Below are 20,878 nucleotides of genomic sequence, written 5' to 3'. Positions count from 1 at the left end.
AACATGTTGATGCTGAAGATATGTGGTTGGTCCCTCTGAGTCACTTATCAGAGCCAGAGGGGAAACTCCTACACAGATCGCCTCGGGAGATGGGAGAAAACCTGTCTGTCTCTGAGAGTGACTGAAAAAGGTTGTTTGTGCATGTGTATGAGTCATTGTATGAGTGTGAGTTTGTATGTGTGCGACTGCATGTGTGTTTATGTGTGTGTGTGTGGGGGGGCAAACACTTTACAAATTGCTTGAGATGGTTGAGAGAAGTATTTTTATTCAAGAATGCTTAATAAATCTGACATTATTATGTTTGTCATTCATCAATACATTACAATAGTACTATCACACACACACACTCTTTTCTACCAAGCACATAAGAATAACACAAGCTGAGGTCTCTTTCCACAATATTTCATATTTCTCTTATAAAAGCACCACTTCTGCTCTCCTCTCCACTTCTCTCTTCTCCTCTCCTCATTCCTCTTTTGTTCTCTCCTCTCTTCTCTCCTGTTCTCTTCTCTCCTCCCCTATCTTCTCCTCTCTCCTCCTCTCTTGTTCTCTCCTCTCCTGTTCTCTCTTCTCTTGTTTCCTCTCCTCTCTTCTCTCCTGTTCTCTCCTCTCTCCTCCTTTCTTGTTCTCTCCTCTCCCCTCTTCTCTCCTGTGTCTCTCGCCCATGGCTTGCACTCTGCGTCCCTCTCAATGACCCTCGAAGCATTCCTGCCCATATGGCACTGACCATATGATACTTTACAGGAGAAAACCTAAAATGACCTTTCTGCCTCCTGTGGCATCTTTTGCAAGCCCTCTGTCGCCACCTGGTGTCCATTACATGTAAGGACAACCATGTCCTCTTGTGCCCCTCAACAGAAACATGCCACATGACTCTATTGAAGGTGCTCTGTCCTGGTGACCGTAAACTGGGGAGGGGGGGTGTTACCCTTGACCACGCCCTCTACCTCACGTCCTGCCCTCCTCGGCCGCAGCGGAGACCCCTTGAGTTGGTTGGGGGACAGGGGGGCAGATAAGTGCTGAGCTGCAATGTCCTCACACACACTCAGGTGCTCTGGGACACTGGCGTCTAAGAGAACCTCGTCCACCAATAAGAACCCGTAGAGTCGGGTCACATGACTTCAACATGACTTCAGAGGCCCTCGATGGGAAAAGTCCATCTGTGATTGGCTGCCAACGCTACCTCTTGTTGGGAGTGCGTACCTGGTGCCGGGTCCAGCCGGTTGGAGCTGAGAAAACAGAATAGGAGGAAGTAGAAGAACATGTAGGGGAAGGTGAGCATGTTAAAACCATATAGCATATTAGCATATGCTAACACACCTCAACCACACATATGCTAACACACCCCACTCAACACAAATACACTAAAAGGAGGACGAAGGTTTGGTGTGTTTTTAAATGTAAAGTGTAAGTGTAAGTCAACTAAAGGTTCAAAACTGTATTCAGTAGCTGATGCAACATACATGTGCTGTTGATCTGGCGTGTATTACTATCTTCTGGACAGAGAAGAGACTTCCTAATTCACCGTCCAGGAAGGCCCCTCCCCAGCATGGCGCCAGACATGTATTTCTTCACTTATTCATTTCTATCTAATCTTAATATCAATATTCACTGCTTGTGTGGAGCAAGAGAGAGAGAGAGAGAGAATTCACAGCGAGGGTAGCCTGGCGGTGTGTGTGTGTGTGTGTGGAGCAAGAGAAAGAGAGAGAGAGAGAGAAAATTCACAGCGAGGGTAGCCTGGCGGTGTGTGTGTGTGTGAGAGAGAGAGAACTCACATCGAGGGTAGCCTGGCGGTCGAGGGTTGCTGGCACTGCTCCCAAACGATGACTGAAAGTTGTGGATGGTTTCCTGTAAGATCTGCCGTTCCCTCCCCTGTAAGAACAGCTCATTCATCAGCCCAATCCACTGCCACAGAGCCACGTCATAACGGCTTTATTATTTATGATTATGGATGATTTGAGCTGGATAACACGGCATTGTTATTCAAGGTATTGCAACATGGCTCTGATGAGCCAGAAGAACTCTGGAAAGGGTATATTATTCAGATTTTTATAAACACTAATATACTGTATGCACATGTGTAGTGTGTGTATTCTAGTGCACCAAGGCCACACCTTATCAACAGATGAAAACTATTCTTTTTGAGAGTTCATTTCATAACACTGCACTACCACAAGTTTTCACATGGCCCAGAGCAGTTCCGTTAATTGCCAAACAGGCCCCACCTTCCCAGCGTTGAGCTCCGAGATGGCGGCCAAGATCTGCTGCCGGGGGCCGTCCGTCTTGATACCCAGCTCCTTCAGATCCCCGTCCGTCAGGGTCAAGAAGGCCTCCATGTCCACCTGTAGTCATGAAGCAAAGGAGATAAATGACCAATTATGGACCAATTATGTCTAATGGAAAAGACACACTAAACAATGTGTAGATATCATCCAGCTATGATGGATACAGCGTCTGTCCATGCAAAGTAGTGAAATGCTTTGCTAAAAAATACCACACATTCAATGCATAATCCATTAACCACATTAAAACGTTTATAGTATAAGTATAAGTATATATACTTTTTTGATCCCGTGAGGGAAATTTGGTCTCTGCATTTAACCCAATCGGTGAATTAGTGAAACACAAACAGCACACAGTGAACACACAGTGAGGTGAAGCACACACTAATCCCGGCACAGTGAGGGGTTAGGTGCCTTGCTCAAGGGCACTTCAGCCGCAGCCCACTGGTCGGGGCTCGAACCGGCAACCCTCCGGTTACAAGTCCAGAGTGCTAACCAGTATATCTGTGGCTTTGCACCAACACAGATCACACAAGGCCGACCTGGCTTGAGCTTGTGCTGTTGTTCAGATTCAAATATGTCTATGATAAACCATACAGTTAGCCGAGAGCAATCATCTGTTACCCCAACAAGAGCTGTGTGACTCCTGCCTCCCACAGCACACAGGTGAGGAGTTTACATGATGAAGAGCCTCGGAGGCCAAATCGGAGCCAGCTGTTCTGATGAACTATTCTAGGCTATTCTTTTTTCATTTTCATATTGCATTCATTTTTTTGGAGTTGTGCATTGATATATCCATGTTCTTGGTTCAGTCTTTATGCATATTAGAGTTCATCACCAATGGGGCTACAAACGTGTGTGTTATTTCCGTGCATGTGAAGTTCTATCTGTGTGTTGCGGGCACATGCACGCGCGTTCCTGTGTGGGCCGCTGGTTGGTGAAAATGCCAGGGCCGTTTTTTAATCCCGGTCCGTCACTGATCATACCTCTTGCTCCTCAAATATGGGCTGATACTTCTCCAGGGAGAGCTTCTTCAAAATGCCCGTCAACTCATCTGTTCAGAGAGAGAAAACCACATTCATAATTCACATCACGCTTTGCTAACTTGCACAGACTCCTATGCACTCCCATGTTCTTTACAGTATACAGTACTACAGGAAGCTTACTTATTCTACTTTCATGTGTCTGTTTCCATGACAGTCAGATCTCCTTGGGAATGAACAACGCATTTCTCATCTCTGAGATGGCACTCTGGCACATAGCCATGCTCTGCCAACTAATCTTGTGAGGGAACTTAATCACTGACACTTGTAACTCCATGAAAGGCTTTTCCGTTCTGGCAGCAGTGCTGTCCTCCTGAGTGCTTCTGACAGGGATGTACATGGGGATTCTAGGAGTTTATCACATCCATCGTAAATAACTATCCAATAATGTGCTTTTAGATCATTCATCATAGATTACATTGGGTCACCAAATCCTCCCATAAGTCTCTGGTTACTACGGTTACTACGAGGAGTGATGTGGTGTTGCGTGGTGTGGTGTGGTGTTGCGTGGTGTGGTGTTGTATGGTGTGGTGTGGTGTTGCGTGGTGTGGTGTTGTATGGTGTGGTGTGGTGTTGTATGGTGTGGTGCGGCGTGTTGTTGTGTGGCGTTGCGTGGCATGGTTGTGGTGTTGTATGGTGTGGCGTGGTGTGGCGTGGTGTGACGTAGGAGACTCACCCTCGTCTGTAATGGTGCTGTATGGTGTAGTATGGTGTCGTGTTGTATGCTGCGGTGTGGGGTGGGGTGGTGTGGTGTGGCGTAGGAGACTCACCCTCGTCTGTAATGGTGCTGTATGGTGTCGTGTTGTATGCTGCGGTGTGGTGTGGCGTGGTGTGGTGTGGAGTGGTGTGGGGTGGTGTGGCGTGGTGTGGCGTAGGAGACTCACCCTCGTCTGTAATGGTGCTGTATGGTGTAGTATGGTGTCGTGTTGTATGCTGCGGTGTGGTGTGGTGTGGTATGGTGTGGGGTGGTGTGGCGGGCGTGGTGTGGCGTGGCGTGGCGTGGCGTAGGAGACTCACCCTCGTCTGTAATGGTGCTGTATGGTGTAGTATGGTGTCATGTTGTATGCTGCGGTGTGGTGTGGGGTGGTGTGGTGTGGCGTGGTGTGGGGTGGTGTGGTGTGGCGTGGCGTGGGGTGGTGTGGCGTGGTGTGGCGTAGGAGACTCACCCTCGTCTGTGATGGTGCCGCTGCTGGAGCCTCCGCTGCTCTTGGAGCGCGGGTGGGAGGAGGCGGAGGACAGGGAGTCGCCCCCTGGAGGCTTGGGGGTCGGGGAGGGGGATGGCGTCAGCGTGGGGGACGTGCTCTTGGAGGTGGACGAGTTGCCCGACTGAGGACGCTTCTTCAGGTCCACCTTCTGCAGGGGAATGGCACACCAGCAACCAGCTGAGCTATAAAAACAATTTCCTTACGGAGGAAATCAGCTTCACCCTTTTACATGGTGATCATCCTGTTCAAAGACTTTTTAGCACAAAGTCACATCACTACATGTAGACTGTGGCACAATAGCCACGTTTACATGGACACTTTTAATCAGTGTGCTGGTGATTGGTGAGGTCATGCCATTGGTCACCAACCACCACATCACAATATAATGAAACATCATGAAACAATATAAAATATTGTTTCATGATGATGAAGTCATCCTCCTCCTCCTCCTCTTTTTCATCGTACCCGGCGGGTCTGTAGGTCTCCTCCGATCAGGTGATGGGTGCTGTGGATGTCGGGCAGGCTGATCTCGGGGAGGGTGGGTGCGGAGTGCAGCACAGGTAGTGGGGTGGGGCATGGCGTCTCCGGGGCAGTGGCCTTGGCGTCCTGCAGCCCTGCAGCTCTCCTCCGGTGGGCAGCGATCTGGGAGAGCACACTGTCCGCACCACTGCCCCCTGTGGTGGGAAGAGGAAATGGCACTCATAATCTGTCTTCCACTGACTGTACAACAAGTATATGAGGACATCAGTTTTATTTCCAGTTGTGTAATAGTTCCTAGATGTTCTGTACAACGTGTAACTGAAAGTACTACACAACATTGCGTTCAAGGTGTCAATGCATCAAAAGCCTACATTTTCAATTTGCTTATATGGCTGCAATTAAAAATGAAGGATCCTTAAAAATATCGGTTACACTTTACTTGAAGGTATCGACATAAGAGAGACATGACACGGTCATGAATGTGTCATAAACATTATAGACAAGTCATAAACATTTATGACATAACCCTTCTGTAATTAAGTGTCATTCGGTTTTTGTCATGACAAGTTAGAGTTAGGGTTAAGGTTAGGGTTATGACAGTGTCATGTCACTCTTATGTAGATACCTAAAGGTAAAGTCTTACCAAAATATCAATTAATGTTGAATTCTTGGTCATAATTTAAAATGCTTTAATGCTGAGTTGAGTGGTAATGGTTATAATTTTGGTTATGTTTTTTTGGTTATGTTTTTTTAGACACCATAATGGCAGTGACCAAACAGAATCTGTACATGTGTGGTTGTCACCTGAGCGGTTGTGAGAGTCGGAGGTGTGTCGGTTGACCCCTGCGACCCCGTTGGAGCCTCCTGAGGAGTGAGGGGAGTTGTAGTTCCCAGAGTTGGAGGGGGAGGAGGAGGGGCCTTTGCCAATGCTGGGGAACCTACTGGGTCTGCTGCTCACCACACGGCTAATGGACGTCTGAGATACACACACGTCACACACACACACACACACACACACACACACACACACAAACACACACACACACACACACACACACACACACACACACACACACACAAAAAAACAAACACACACACAAACAACATAACACACATTGTTTGTCACACATATCAAACAAAAACAGACAGATATGCATACAATAGACAACACACTCAGACGCAAACAAAAACAAAAATAATAATCAACAAAATAGCCTAAAAACAGATAAACACACACACACACACACACACAACGAAAGAGTGCACTGACGATGTCAGAGTTGCCGCTACTGTTGAAGTTGGCCTTGCTGGGCCTCTGTGGCATGGACAGTCGTGAGGGCTCGGCCGTCTTGCCCTCCTTCAGCAGGCGCGAGCGGTCAGAGTTCCACGGCTCAAAGTTGGAGGGGGGCAGGAAGGGCGGGATCACCGCCTTCAGCTTGTCATTGGGCAGCTGGGTGAGTGGTGCACCGTTCCTCAACTGGCCATGTCACACACACAAACAGACACTCAGGCTTTAGAAACGGAACATTACATTCAGTAAAAGTGTTAATGTATCATCAGTAAATGTACAGTAGAGGTCTACATTTAAAGGGACACCAGGCAAGCCTGATGCTTTTTCTCTACGAAACTCCCCCACGCTCGGTCTGAAGCTCTTTTCTTTTTCTTTGCATCTTCCGTCAAGGGTTTTCGCTGCTTCTTCACTAGCTCTGCCATTATACACACGTTTGCAACAATCGCTAGCGCTTCATTAGCCTGCCTCTGTGCTGTGGATGCAGGATGTAAACTGATCATGCTTTGGTCGGCGGGTACGATACACTGAACTTGCAAGCGGGATATTCTTCCTACAGGCAGTAGGGGCGGGCGAGAGAGTCTTCATTCGCCCTGTAATGAGTCATTTAACCATATACCGACTTAGGAAGATGAGTAATTAACATGAAAACGTTGCCTGGTGTCCCTTTAAATACAAACAGTTCAATACAAACAAAACCCTCTGTCTACTTATTATGGAATAAATGTTCTGGGAGATGACAAATCAAAATGTCATATCTTTAAAAATGTTAAAAATACATATAATAGTAACAATATCATTATGAATTTAACAGTAACATTATTAATGTGTGCATCGTGTGCTTATCAATTATGTATCATTCAGGGATACGAGGTTACCATTGTTGTGATGAGAATGTCGTCTTTTTCAGAGCCAGTTCTTCCAATACCTACAGCAAATACATAACAATGATCGTAGTCACCCCAATACCTACAGCAAATACATAACAATGATCGTAGTCACCCCAATACCTACAGCAAATACATAACAGTGATCGTAGTCACTCCAATACCTACAGTAAATACATAACAGTGATCGTAGTCACTCCAATACCTACAGCAAATACATAACAGTGATCGTAGTCACTCCAATACCTACAGCAAATACATAACAGTGATCGTAGTCACTCTAAAACACCTACTGTACAGCAATAACCAAATTACAGTTGCACTGAAATTACCTGGAAAACAAAATGTAAAAAAAGTATTTAGGAACATTTGCTTAAATGGAGGATATAGCGTCTTAGAGCCAAACTCTTCATACGTTCTTTGCACAATGGCCAGGTTTGGTTTGTACTGGTCAATCGTTTGTTTTTACCAGTATCTCTGCTCTTTGGTGCCCATGCAGTACTGATGTCTTGCGTGGGTTGTCCACTAGAGGTCGCTACAGCTCCATTGGGGCCTGTGGCAGGAGCGTTGCTTCTCTTCCAGTCCGCCTTCATGGTTCTGTCCAGTGAAGGCTCGGGCTCATCGGAGAATGGAGTCAGCCGATTGGTGGAGAGGCCGTGTCTCAGGGTGTGGGTCAGTTTCAAATGGCGGAAGCGATTGGACATGCGGTTCCACCAGGACTGCACATCACGAGACAGACACAAAACACCACGGCAAAGAATTAATCCATCAGCAATTTCCTAATAATCAAGTATTAGTAAAGAATTAATCCATCAGCAATTTTCTAATAAACAAGTATTAGTAATAATTTGTACTACTTTATTTCAAGTAAATAAATAGTTTAGTAGCCAGGTTGTGAAGCACGCAGTTCTGCCCGAAATAGAAGCCTGATAAGTGTCCAAAATGCGTTGCAATATGGCCGCCGAGTGGAGGGACTTGCCTAAAAGGACTCGGGCGGCGGTCTCACCTTGAGGCCCCCCCTGTCATCTGGGGGGAGGGGCATGTTGAGAGACTGGCGGCTCTTGGAGCGCAGGAGGGGTGTCTTCCTCTGCTGCTTCAGCTTCTCCTTATCCACCTGCATACACACAGACGCCAGCAGACGCACCAGCTCTGTGTCTGAAAGAGAGCGAATGAGAGAGAGAGAGAGAGAGAGAGAGAGAGAGAGAGAGAGATGAGAAAAAATAAGCACATTCATATAGCAGGTATCTATAATTCTCACCAGGGTCGTTTAGTAGCATGACCAGGTCAAATGTATCATTCTTACCAGGGTCGTTTAGTAGCATAACGAGGTTGAAGGCGGTGTATCATTTTTACCAGGGTCGTTTAGTATCATAACGAGGTTGAAGGCGGTGTATCATTCTTACCAGGGTCATTTAGTAGCATGACCAGGTCAAATTTATCATTCTTACCAGGGTCGTTTAGTATCATAACGAGGTTGAAGGCGGTGTATCATTCTTACCAGGGTCGTTTAGTAGCATGACCAGGTCAAAGGCGGTGTATCCGTTCTTGGCTCTCAGGTTTACATCCGCTCCCTGGCCCAGAAGGTACTTCACCACGTCCTTATTACTGTGGGCCAAACACACAGGCTTTTTATGAATCCCTTCTTGTCTGTCAGCACTACAATTCTCTGTGTGTGTTTGTTCATGCATATACAGTATGTGTGTGTGTGTGTGTGTAATTTACCCACTTACATTCAAATGGCCTGCATATGTGATGTCCAGCTGTGTGTGATGTCTGTACTACCACTGTAATCATACACCTGTGTGGTGTGTGTGTGTGTGTGTGTGTGTGTGTGTGTGTGTGTACTGTACCCATGGTAAGTGGCCTGCATGAGTGCTGTCCAGCCGTGCACAGTGTCCTGTTTGTCCATATCGGCGCTGTGGTCCACCAGCAGCTGCACCATCTCCAGGTGACCGCTCACCGCCGCCAGCATGAGCGAGGACGCCCCGTCAGCGTTGGCCACGTTCACCTGCGCCGGCTCCTCGTCCAGGATCTCCCGCACCAGCTGCGCGTTACCTGAGCCATTCACACGTATTCATTTAGCATCTGCACTTTACCTGAGACATTCACACATATTATCACTCTTTTCTGAGTTGCTGGCGGGGTGGCTTTTTTTTATTTATTTATTTATTTATTTATTTTGCCCTTTTTATGCCTTTTTACTTGACAGGGCAGTGGAGAATGACAGGAAGCGAACGGGAGAGAGAGTTGGGGGTGGGATCCGGAAAGGACCACGGGGCGGGAAACGAACCCGGGTCGCAGGCGTACGGTGCAGGTGCCCCAGCCAGTCGCACCACGGCCGGGGCCTGGCGGGGGGGCTTTTAATTCTGAACTAGATGTACCGCAGAGTGGTACAAAATATGACCGCCACCCAGTCCAGCACATTTTTTCCACAAAAATAAGTCATGCTTGTCAAATTGTGTTCATTTCCTACTTTGTTCCTTTTTTGTGTGTTTGTAATTGAGTGTGTGCAGAGAGTATGTGGTTGTTTTTGTGTATGTGTGTTTTGTGTGTGTGTGTGTGTGTATGTGTGTGTGTGCTTGTGTTTGTATGTAGGTGTGTTTGTATGGGTGCATGTTTGTTTATGTGTTTGTGTGCGTGTGTGTGCATGTATGTGTGTGTGCATGTGTAGTGTGTGTGTGTTTACGTGTCTTTGTGTGTGTGTGTGTGTGTGTTTATGTGCTTGTGTTTGTATGTAGGTGTGTTTGTATGGGTGCATGTTTGTTTATGTGTTTGTGTGCGTGTGTGTGCATGTATGTGTGTGTGCATGTGTAGTGTGTGTGTGTTTACGTGTCTTTGTGTGTGTGTGTGTGTGTGTGTTTATGTGTGTAACGCATGAAATGAGTGGTTATGGAATGGGATGACATGCCCCCTTAAGATCAACATACAAAAAATAGGTGGTCCTCCTAAACCCTACAGTTCTCGAGATATTCACAGAAAACTGTGTCCGCCCTACCCTCCTTTCGGGGGGTCCAGTCCAGCAGGGAGGCTACAGATCAAAACGAAAAACGATGGTTCCATGCTATCCTTGTGGGGCTACATGCCCAACAAGTTTCGTGTTTCGGTCTTTCAGTGTCCCGGGAATCCTTGACGCAAATTTGGCCATCGAAAAAAAAAAAAAAAAACTGACTAAACCTACGCTACGCTAGGTAGCGCAACGGTCATAATAACGGGACACTTATGAAGTAGATCTGGTAAAAAAAGTTTAATCGCCGTTCCATATCAATGCTTATGAATGGTAACTATAACAACGATAGTAGGACAGCAGTTGAGCCTGGAGGCAGGCTTTGCAACAATGGAATCAACTGTAAACAAGCTAACTTTCTTGAATTTCCCCTGGGGATCAATAAAGTATCTATCTATCTATCTATCTATCTATCTATCTATCTATCTATGTATCTATCTATCTATCTATCTATCTAACTGTCCATGCTATTGCTGTTATAGGGCCAACGAAAGTTGTACAACAAGCTGAACTAGTGAGCTAGGGACTCAGGCGGAGGCGGAGACCTCCGCTGCGTGTCGGGGAGTTCTTTGCCCCTCGCCCTCGTCCATTATTTCCGTATAACAGGACACCTCGGCGGCCGTTATCCCTTATTTCAGAAACTTTTATCCAACGCACGACAGAGACACAGAGGCAGGCAGGTAGGCCAGCAAGGTAAGAACAACTACTGAGAAAAACTCTGCATGCTAAGCTCTCTCCTTTAAAGGGACACCAGGCAACGTTTTCGTGTTAATTAATCATCTTCGTAAGTCGGTATATGGTTAAATGACTTATTACGGGGCAAATGAAGGCTCTCTCGCCCGCCCCTACTGCCTGTAGGAAGAATATCCCACTTGCAAGTTCGGTGTATCCTACCCGCCGACCGAAGCAGGATCAGTTTACAGCACAGAGACAGGCTAACGAAACGCTAGAGATTGTTGCAAACGTGTGTATAATGGCAGAGCCGGCGAAGAAGCAGCGAAAACCCTTGACGGAAGACGCAAAGAAAAGGAAAAGAGCTTCAGACCGAGCGAGGGGGAGTTTCGTAGAGAAAAAGCATCAGGCTTGCCTGGTGTCCCTTTAAGATTCATTTCAATAATGATGTTCAAACACCGCGGCACACAGCTATGTATAGGAAACAGACATGGATGCAGTTAAAGACTGGGAAGCAGAAGAAGGAAAACAAAACAAAATAAAAACAAAAGAAATATATATAATAATATATATGGCCAATTGCAAATGTATGGACCATATGGGCTCTATTTGGAAACAGAAACGCACCACAATCAGAAACGCACCACAAAGCTTATTCTTATCTCACACCCAGTCAGTGGCCGATTTTGCGCCATGCGCTTCACTTTTATTAAGCCTTGCGTCCAGGGTTGTGGCAAAATGTGTGGTCTGGCACATGATCCAAAAATCGCTATCTTACACCCTCTAAAAATCATTACGCCACTGACCAAGACAAACCTGGTCTATAGCGAAAGGCGCATGTAAAGAACAGCTGAAGATGCACCGTCATGAGATGTAAGCAGCCCTTAGCAAGCAGTCCCAAACAACTCCTCTGCAGGATAAATAGCCTTAGGATTTGTATTCAGTCATTTGAACATTATTGGGGTAAGGGTTGCTTTTTTCAGGCTACGTTTTCGATTGTAACCTCTTGTCAATCAGTAGCAAAGTAAATAACTGTGTAGAACTGTTTTGCCTATGAGACCACGGTGATGATGGTTTCCACGCTGATGATGGTTTCACTTTGCCTTTCGGTTCAAATAATAGGCCACGGTGATGATGGTTTCACTTTGCCTTTTGGTTCAAATAATAGGCGAGTGCAGAATGCATGTAGTCATAAACAGGTTTCAGTAAAGCAAGGTTTAGTGGAATGATCCCTGTGTTCTATACACGGTCTGGCATACAAGCAGATTCCTTCAAATGCGCCACTGACTGGCAAAATACCGATGCGCTGTTTGAAGTTGCGCTGCTTGCTGTTAAAGGGAATGACAGATGTTACTCTGATTGGTTGAAAGGATGTTACGCCCAGAACACACCCATGACTGATTAAGAAACAGAAGAACAACCCCTTTAAAACAATGCCCCTGACGTTTGATAACAAAACCACTGGACACACCCCTAAATGTGTTTAAGCTTTTCGCCACTGACCATTCATTAGATCGCCAAAATAGCCCTTAGAGTTATATCGTATCAAAAGAAATATATATGGCCAACTGCAAATTCATGGACCATATGCATTATATCATATCGATATTTTTGCCCATTGCTTACACACTAAAAATAAATGCTTAGACCAAAACCTCAATACTTCAACTTCTTGCAGCATACCTGAAACACTGAGTAACCATAGCTTAAACACATTCTCTGCTTTGCACATTCTCTGCTTTGCACATTGTTTGCAATTCTGCAACGCACTTATTGCAAAACACTACACACGATGTTCTTACATCACATTTTCAAAAATGAAATCTCCTGTTATGATTGGGAAAACACTTCCATTCAAAATGCAAGTACATCTGGTAATTGGTTAGTACCCACACACATACCTGAAAACACTTACAGAGAAAACTGATCAATCAGTCTGAGTCTTAGCACTACAAATAGACTTCAGGATAGTTATTGTGTACCTGTTCAAGTGTGTACTTTTACATTGAGTACCTGTTCAAGTGTGTACTTGTGCATTGAGTACCTGTTCAGGTGTGCACTTTTACATGGAGTACCTGTTCAGTGTGCACTTTTACATGGAGTACCTGTTCAGGTGTGCACTTTTACATGGAGTACCTGTTCAGGTGTGTACTTTTACATGGAGTACCTGTTCAGGTGTGCACTTTTACATGGAGTACCTGTTCAGGTGCACCTGTTCAGGTGTGCACTTTTACATGGAGTACCGTGTACAGTTCTGTATTTGCCCTTTACTCCCCATATCTAAAACTGATCATAGAATTATTTTCAGTGGGCCAATGAAAAGTATATGATCACCACCAACATACCTGCATGCCACTTTTGCAAGCAATGGAAGGGGAATGCAGAGACACTGAGGTGGGGTCAGTTCAAGGGTGCATATGGCACACAAGGTGATATTTTCCCCGTTGCCTATCCTGAGAGGACATTGCCTGTGATGTTGACGAGGACTTGTGGCCAGATCTAAACAGAAGGCAGGATCCATAATGCCCCCCCCCGCACACACACACACACACACACACACACACATACTGTATACACACACACATACAAGAAAAAACTCCCATCACCTTCCCGCTTTTTATTTTTGTTTTGTTGGTACAATTTTTGTATTTGTTCAGAGTAGATTTACTTACAGTATTGCATTGATAACTGTGATTCTATTTTTCTTTATTTCTGTAAGAACCTTTGTTTTTTGTAAAAACCTTTGTTGCAAAAAATGTCAGCGGACTACTGCAGATATTCTACTTTTAAGTTTCACAGAAGAGTCTGAGAAAATGAATGACAATAAAATTAGAAACACAAAGACTGCAGTGTTTTATATAAAGCACAATCAGTGTGTTGCTTGATCTGAAAGAGTAATTCAAATGGTACATGTGTGTATGGTTTTGTTGCAATAATTAAATTTTTAGAAAGGATTGTTGAGTTTTGAATGCAGTGTTTGATTTTGGCATAGATGTGAGTTGTTTATCCCCAAGTGCTTTGTCTTAGTTGGCTGTGTGTAAAGTTTTTACTTTTTTTTAGCCAAATTCTGCAAAAAGTGTGTAAGCAAAAGGCAAAAACTGTAACATAACAGACATGGCCGTGAAGAAAATGGCACTCACCTAATTTTAGAGCTCTGAAGATATCAGGCCTCCTCTTCTCGTCGTCTGTATGACAATATAAAAGCACAAAAATATCATTTAGGGGTTCAGATGTACCCCCACAATTTGAACTGTTGAAAGTGTTTAAGCTCAATGTTGACTTCCTACCCCCCAGAGTTCATAGCACTTCTCACGGCCATTTAAAACATACAAATGTGCTGATATCAACAGAAGGCTGTGGGTCTAGGCAGCTTTACAACAGCAGCGTTGGCTTTGCGTTGGGCCAGACTGGAATAAACGTACCCCTTGAGCAAGACTTAAAAGTCTCCCGTTAACCACAGAGCACCCCAGACACAAGTATGACTGCAAAAATATCATGTGGCTTTCAGCACATCAGGAAGGCAAATAGGCCCTGATGGTAGAAGCAACGGTGTTATAGTCCTGCTCAGGATGATATACTTTGCCTTCATAACAGTATAGCACTTCCACTAATGCTTTCATTCCGTGCAGATGCTATCGGCTCCTCAACCAAAACACACACAGGCTAAATCAGGTGAGTGGCCTGGCTGGGGTTCTGAGAGTGTGTGAGAGAGACCTCAGCATCACCCCCACACACTTTTAGAGATTTAATACTGAATACTTAAAACACCTCCAACAGCACCCCCACACACTTTTAGAGATTTAATACTGAATACTTAAAACACCTCCAACAGCACCCTCCACACAAACTCAAAAGAGCTATTCCTCCCTAGTGGGTCGGGTCAGAACAACCTATAAGTTCTTCAGAGTGGCCGTGCGCCCCACTGAGTAGACGGCGTGGCACCCCGCTGAGTGGATGAGCCGATGGGGGGCACTAATCTTACAGCGTAGTTAAAGGTCTGTACGCTGGGTTATTGACCATTCATAATGTTGATCTGGTAGATAAGAACTACGTTCTAAAATATATAAAATATGTATTAAATGTTTTCCAGTACTGCTCTCTCTTGTCACTATTTATGCATTGGCTGTGCCGATCCACCCTGAACATCTTGAGCTTCTCTTTGCTAAGATCAAATAACAGGTTTTGTCACAGCAATTTTCACCACACTTAACTGTCTCTCCTTCTGGAGTAAATTGCCAAAAAACAGCCCAGGCATTTTTCTTCCTTTTTACAAGTGGGGTAATCAATCCAGGTTTTGTAAGGCAGGCCAACCAAGGCTCTAAATTGGCCCATTTTCACACCTGGATGCCAACGTTAGCCTGGCCACTCTCTAGCACACCTGCAGACGGCTGATGGGCTGACTTATTCATTTACTGCTAAAGCTGTTTCAGGCGAGTGCTTCTCCTCATCTATCTCCTCTTCCTCACCCATCTCATCTTCCTCATCCATCTCCTCCTCTTCCTCCTCCTCATCCACCTCCTCCTTCTCATCCACCACCTCCTCCTCCTCTTCCTCACCCATCTCCTCCTCTTCCTCCTCCACCTCCTCCTCCTCATCCACCTCCTCCTCCTCTTCCTCCTCCTCCTCATCCACCTCCTCCTCTTCCTCCTCCTCAACCACCTCCTCCTCCTCATTCACCTCCTCCTTCTCATCCACCACCTCTTCCTCCTCCTCCTCAGCCACCTCCTCCTTCTTCTCCTCCTCCTCATCCACCTCCTCCTTCTCATCCATGACCTCCTCCTCCTCCTCTTCCTCCTCCTCCTCATCCACCTCCTCCTCACCCACCTCCTTCTTCTCATCCACGACCTCCTCCTCCTCTTCCTCCTCCTCCTCCTCATCCACCACCTCCACCTCCTCCTCCTCCTTCTCCTCACATACCTGACTGTGGTCTGACCGTGGTGATGGCGTCCAGGTAGTTCTTCACCTCCTTCTGCTTGAGCTGCAGCGCCAGCTCGAAGGCGGTCTTGGTCAGCGCGTTGAGGTGGTCCGGGTCAGCGCCCCTCTCCACCAGCTGCTGTGCCACGCTCACCTTGCCCGCGGCGGTGGCCAGCATGAGGGCGCTCCAGCCCGTGGACTTCTGGGCGGAGTTGGCGTCGGCGCCCCACTCCAGCAGCAGCCGCACCATGGCCTCCTGGCCCAGCTGACACGCCACCAGCAGCGGAGTGACCTCCAGGAACTCCCTGCCCCAGTCCTCGCCGGACACGCCCTCGCCGATGCTGCCGCCGCTGCCGCTGCCGCTGTCCACGCTGGGGGCCTCAGGGATGGCCAGGTGGTCATAGTCGTCCACGAAGGCGTCCGACTCGAGAAGGAGTTTGGCCACGTGGCAGTGGCCTCCACGCGCTGCCATGCTGAGGACACTGGCGCCCACGCGGTTGCGGGCGTTGACGTCCGCCCCATGCTCCAACAGGATGAGCGCCACTGTCAGGTGACCAAACCTGGGACCACACAGGTAAACAAAGCACACAGGTAAACAAAATAAACAGGTAAGCAAAGCACGCAGGTAAACAAAATAAACAGATAAACAAAGCACACAGGTAAACAAAATAAACAGGTAAACAAAGCACACAGGTAAACAAAATACACAGGTAAACAAGAGGGGTTGGGGGGCAATTTCAGAAAAACAGAGAGAAAAAAAATAAAATAAAACAAAACGCAAAGTTCCTCTTTACAGCTATAATATTTCAGTCTCATTTAATTGTAGTCACTGACATAATTCTTATAACATATAACCTCATGTGAGATTAATTTTGAGCGATAAACTATTAGTATTGTCACCATAATGACTGTGATGGGATTCAACTGGAGACGTATAGCTGTAGGTTATGCCCAAGGGGCACGTGGGCATCTGTGGTCTACTGGTTAGGGAATCAGACTTATAACTGAAGGGTGGTATGTTCCATCCCTTGTTGGTAGGACACATGTGCATGGGGCCTGGGGAGTGAGTGAACAGCTTTCTTCTAGATCCACATCCATGGATGAGGTGCCTCGAGCAAAACACCTAACCTACCAACTCAGGTGCCAGATCAAGAGCTGCTCACAGCTCCGGATATGTGTGTGTGTGTGTTCCTGGTGAATTCACTTCTCCTAGTGTGTGTGTGTGTGTGTGTGTGTGTGTGTGTGTGTGTGTGTGTGTGTGTGTGTGTGTGTACTACCCTCATTAAATGCAGAGTACACATTTCCTTCAGGACAAATAGAGTAACTCCCCTTCATCTCTTCAAGGGGTACGTTTATTCTGTCTTCCCTACGCAAAGCCAATGCTGCTGTTGTAAAGCTGCCTAGACCCACAGCCTTCTGTTGATATCAGCACATTTGTATGTTTTAAATGGCCGTGAGAAGTGCTATGAACTCTGGGGGGTAGAAAGTCATCATTGAGCTTAAACACTTTCAACAGTTCAAATTGTGGGGGTACATCTGAACCCCTAAATAATCTTTTTGTGCTTTTATATTTTCATACAGACGACGAGAAGAGGAGGCCTGATATCTTCAGAGCTCTAAAATTAGGTCTCAAATGTGCTTAATATGTGCTTATATTTTGCAACCTGGGAAGGTTGTGGCATTCACTGTTAAGGACTAGACATCATGTCTAATTTAATTTTAGACATGATGACTATAATATTATGTCAATCATTTAAAAAGCACAATAAAATAATAAGTAAGATAACTTAAACTTTACTTAAAATGTCTGATTAAATCAATGACAAAAACAACCAATGATGTGTGTGAATGTGTGTTGTTCTTACTGGTAACGTTTGGGCTAGGCCTACTGATAAAGGAGTTCGGCTATATCTAGGATGTTTTTAACTTTGTCCTCAAAACAAACACAAAGGAGTCGAAAGACGAACATGAACCAATATCATGTCGTGCCGTTGCATGACTAACCGTGTTTAGACTTAAGAAGGGTTTAGACTTTCAAAGCACATTATGGTTTGATGATGATGTCGAGTGGCCTGCGAAACTGTCATTTGATTGCGTAGGATTCTGACTCCTCCCAAACAAAATCAATACTCCACAAATGACTACAATGAACATTCCACAAAACCAACTATTCCTCAAAAATAAGAAAAACAAGTCCTGAAACTTCTACATTTTCACAGTTGCACGCGTTTCCCTGGTCTGTACAAGTAAAGAGAGAGAAGAATTTGCTTTGGGTTGTGGATCCACCCATCCAACATCTGTACACATTCAACCAATAACCGCGTAAAGAAAGTGGTACCACACCTCGCAGCTTGCATTAGTGGCGTCCAGCCGTAGTTATTTCGACTGTCCACTGAAGCCCCCTTTCTGAGCAAGAACCGGACCAGATTCTCATGTCCGCTGGCGGCGGAGAACTGAAGGGCCGTGTTCCCCTCCTCGTCTGTGCAGTCAACGGGAACGAGGGAGACTCCCCGGGTGGTATCGACACTGCACTCGGACGCCGCATCCAAACGCAGGCTTCGGCACTGCGTCCCCGAATCGTTCGCCCCAGGTTCAAGAATCCGCTTGGCGCTCTCGTAGTCGCCCTCATCGCAAGCACGAAACAGGAGAGCGTTTGCTGGCACACCGAAATTCATCTCTGAGAAGTCTGTCTTCTCCAGCAAAGACCTAACATTAAAAGTTTTTCACCGCTATTCCCAATGTTTAACGGCGTTTCATGGTTAAAAGACATTGCGTTCGCATTCAAAGGTGTGGAGACTTGATGAAAATATTATATTGTTCCTTCTCTGATTTGTAGAACCGTATCAAACTAACTTTTCCACAACAAATTAACTTATGTTAAAGTAAGCCATAGTTCCAACCGGTGTTCCTCTCGCCCCAGGGAATCTTGAAGTCTTCCCGACAATATGTAGCGCATGCGTTAACTAGACGTAAGAGGAGACGACGGCTGCAAACTTCCTTTGCTATCCAGGGGGCAGGGAGAAGGCGTTCCGTTAGACAGCAGATCTGACTTTGTGGTGAGATTTCTCACAAATCATTCGTCATGTGTTGAGATTGCATAACCCTGAAGCTATTTGGAGAATTTTATTGAGCCTTGGTTATTACTTTAGACAACTTTAGGCCTTTTAACATTAAGGTTTTAGTAACAAGCAACGAGTGGTCGACGTCTTTTTGGTGTTATTGTTGAAGAAAGAGCACCGAACCCTGGGGGACGTCCCTGTGGTGAGCTAGTGAGGTGCGGACAACTGTCCAAGCCATGATACTCTACGTTAAACGAGCGCCCTGTGAGGTAGTATTCAAACCAGGACACCAGATCCCGAGATGGCCATGTTTGAGAGTAGAGAAGGATGTGGTTAACTGTGTCAAAGGCAGCCAATAAGTCAAGCAGAATGAGTACTGATGGCTTCTTTAGCAATATGCTAGATTGGGTCTTGAAATATTCACAAGAATCCATAGAAATGAAAAATTCATGCCATTTGATCCAATATTAGTTATGCAGTCCACCAATTGAATTGAAATAGAAATTGTAAAGATTTATTTATATATATATTTAAATATTTTTGATATTGAAACTTCAATGTGTTACCTTTCATTGGAGACCAAGATTATGCTTCTACATAAAATGGGTTCATATGCAGTAAGCATTTGATTGTCAGTATGCATTTTGGATAACCAAAAGTCCTATGGGGAGTATCCAGCATTTTACAAATCGCATGACCGTGGCAAATAATGGTCTAAAGTAAGTAGTTTTCATTCTATATTGATCTATTTTTGCACACAGCTTCACAAGATCAGATGCTAGGGCTCAGTTGTGTTTCTAAGTTATCTCAAGTGACCTAGAGGGCTGAAATGTGGTCAGTTCAGGATGCTTGTTATCCGGGAGAATGAGAAAATAATATTCTAGCCTCTGTAACTCTGTGTCAGTACATCACACAGTTTTTCTGATTGTTGTCCAATAAACTACAGTGTATAAGCTTTCTAAAGAGGTCAGGCATTTGATTATAGGCTAAAGTATGTAAGCAATGATCTCCTAAGTAGATAATGTGCAATGTCGGGCAAAATACTCAAAATGGGTGTATGCATATACGAATTTAAGGCTTTTGTCACAGACAGAGCAGTTTGCAGTTGCTATGATTTCAAAGTCGACCCTGATGCTAGGGTTTGGAAAGATTTCCCAATTGTGAGTTGTCAGACTCTTCACAATGTGAAACAAAACAATAAGTCTGGGGAATATAGGCTAGGAAATAAGCCTAATAGTACTGGTACTTGGGTTTATTGGATTGAATTTGGACTGCATCTTTGTTATGTTACAGTAAACGGCAAACTGACACACTATACAAATATTTGGTAAAATATGTCTTGTCTTCACCGTGGGATAGTGAGAAACGTAATTTCGATCTCTTTGTATGTCTGGAACATGTGAAGAAATTGACAATAAAGCTGACTTTGACTTTGACTTTGACTATAGCCTAATCATATGAAGCTAATCTCTTTCAGGATTTTACATGGCCACTACTTAAAAGGATTGTAGTTTACACTTACCTGAGATTAGCAAATCAACCCATAACAGATGAGCAAAAAAAAAAAATTATATTGAAGAACTGATTAAATGTGGAGGATTTAGTGAATAACGATAGATAGTCTGCTTGTTTTCTGGGCCTGTGTTGCCTTCTATCTCCGCTCCCAGCTGTCCAGTATGACTGGTGTTTTTAGGTTTGATTAGTGGCTTATCTCCGACCTGTGACGCGTGCAGGACCCAGCCTGTGAGACAGACTGTGTGTTTTGGCTGTCGGGGAACTCGGCTGCTGTTGTGATAGTGCAAGCAGAGTCCATGCCATTGTGTGTTCTGTGAAATCAACCAGGGTTTTAGGCTGTTGATGCCATGTGTTTGTACCAGCCAAAAGTCTTCCAAATATTGAAATTGTATTTAGGTAAAGAGTTTTGACCAAACAGTGACACATAACTTGATTGTTTGATGGGCCCATGGCTTTCATTGTAGCTTAAATGTTTTTTTTAATGGAAACAAAATCCACTTGTTTCCATTACATTATTAACACTATTTTG

The 20,878-nt window shown here is 45.2% G+C and overlaps 1 protein-coding gene across 2 annotated transcripts; it reads right to left on the bottom strand.

Annotated features, from left to right (window-relative positions):
- Positions 1-638: 638 nt before the first annotated feature.
- LOC125309392 (ankyrin repeat and SAM domain-containing protein 6-like) lies at positions 639-20,524 on the bottom strand. 2 transcript variants are annotated; one of them, XM_048266289.1, is made up of 16 exons: positions 20,357-20,524; positions 15,779-16,335; positions 14,002-14,046; positions 9,036-9,240; positions 8,684-8,790; positions 8,192-8,340; positions 7,655-7,904; positions 7,177-7,226; positions 6,281-6,487; positions 5,815-5,986; positions 4,996-5,204; positions 4,492-4,678; positions 3,269-3,336; positions 2,226-2,342; positions 1,776-1,872; positions 639-1,229 (listed from the first exon to the last, which is right to left on the bottom strand). In XM_048266289.1, the coding sequence occupies exons 2-16, from the start codon at positions 16,245-16,247 to the stop codon at positions 1,180-1,182; spliced, it is 2,382 nt and encodes a 793-aa protein (XP_048122246.1). In that variant the 5' UTR covers positions 16,248-16,335; positions 20,357-20,524; the 3' UTR covers positions 639-1,179. The 2 variants fall into 2 exon arrangements, with proteins under 2 accessions (XP_048122246.1, XP_048122245.1); XM_048266288.1 differs by lacking the exon at positions 20,357-20,524 and adding an exon at positions 18,119-18,696.
- Positions 20,525-20,878: the final 354 nt, after the last annotated feature.

The sequence above is a fragment of the Alosa alosa genome, chromosome 16 (assembly GCF_017589495.1).
Source record: "Alosa alosa isolate M-15738 ecotype Scorff River chromosome 16, AALO_Geno_1.1, whole genome shotgun sequence".
Classification (NCBI taxonomy): domain Eukaryota; kingdom Metazoa; phylum Chordata; class Actinopteri; order Clupeiformes; family Clupeidae; genus Alosa; species Alosa alosa.
The sequence above is the reverse complement of the archived record's forward strand: the minus strand, read 5'-3'. Positions and strand labels throughout refer to the sequence as shown.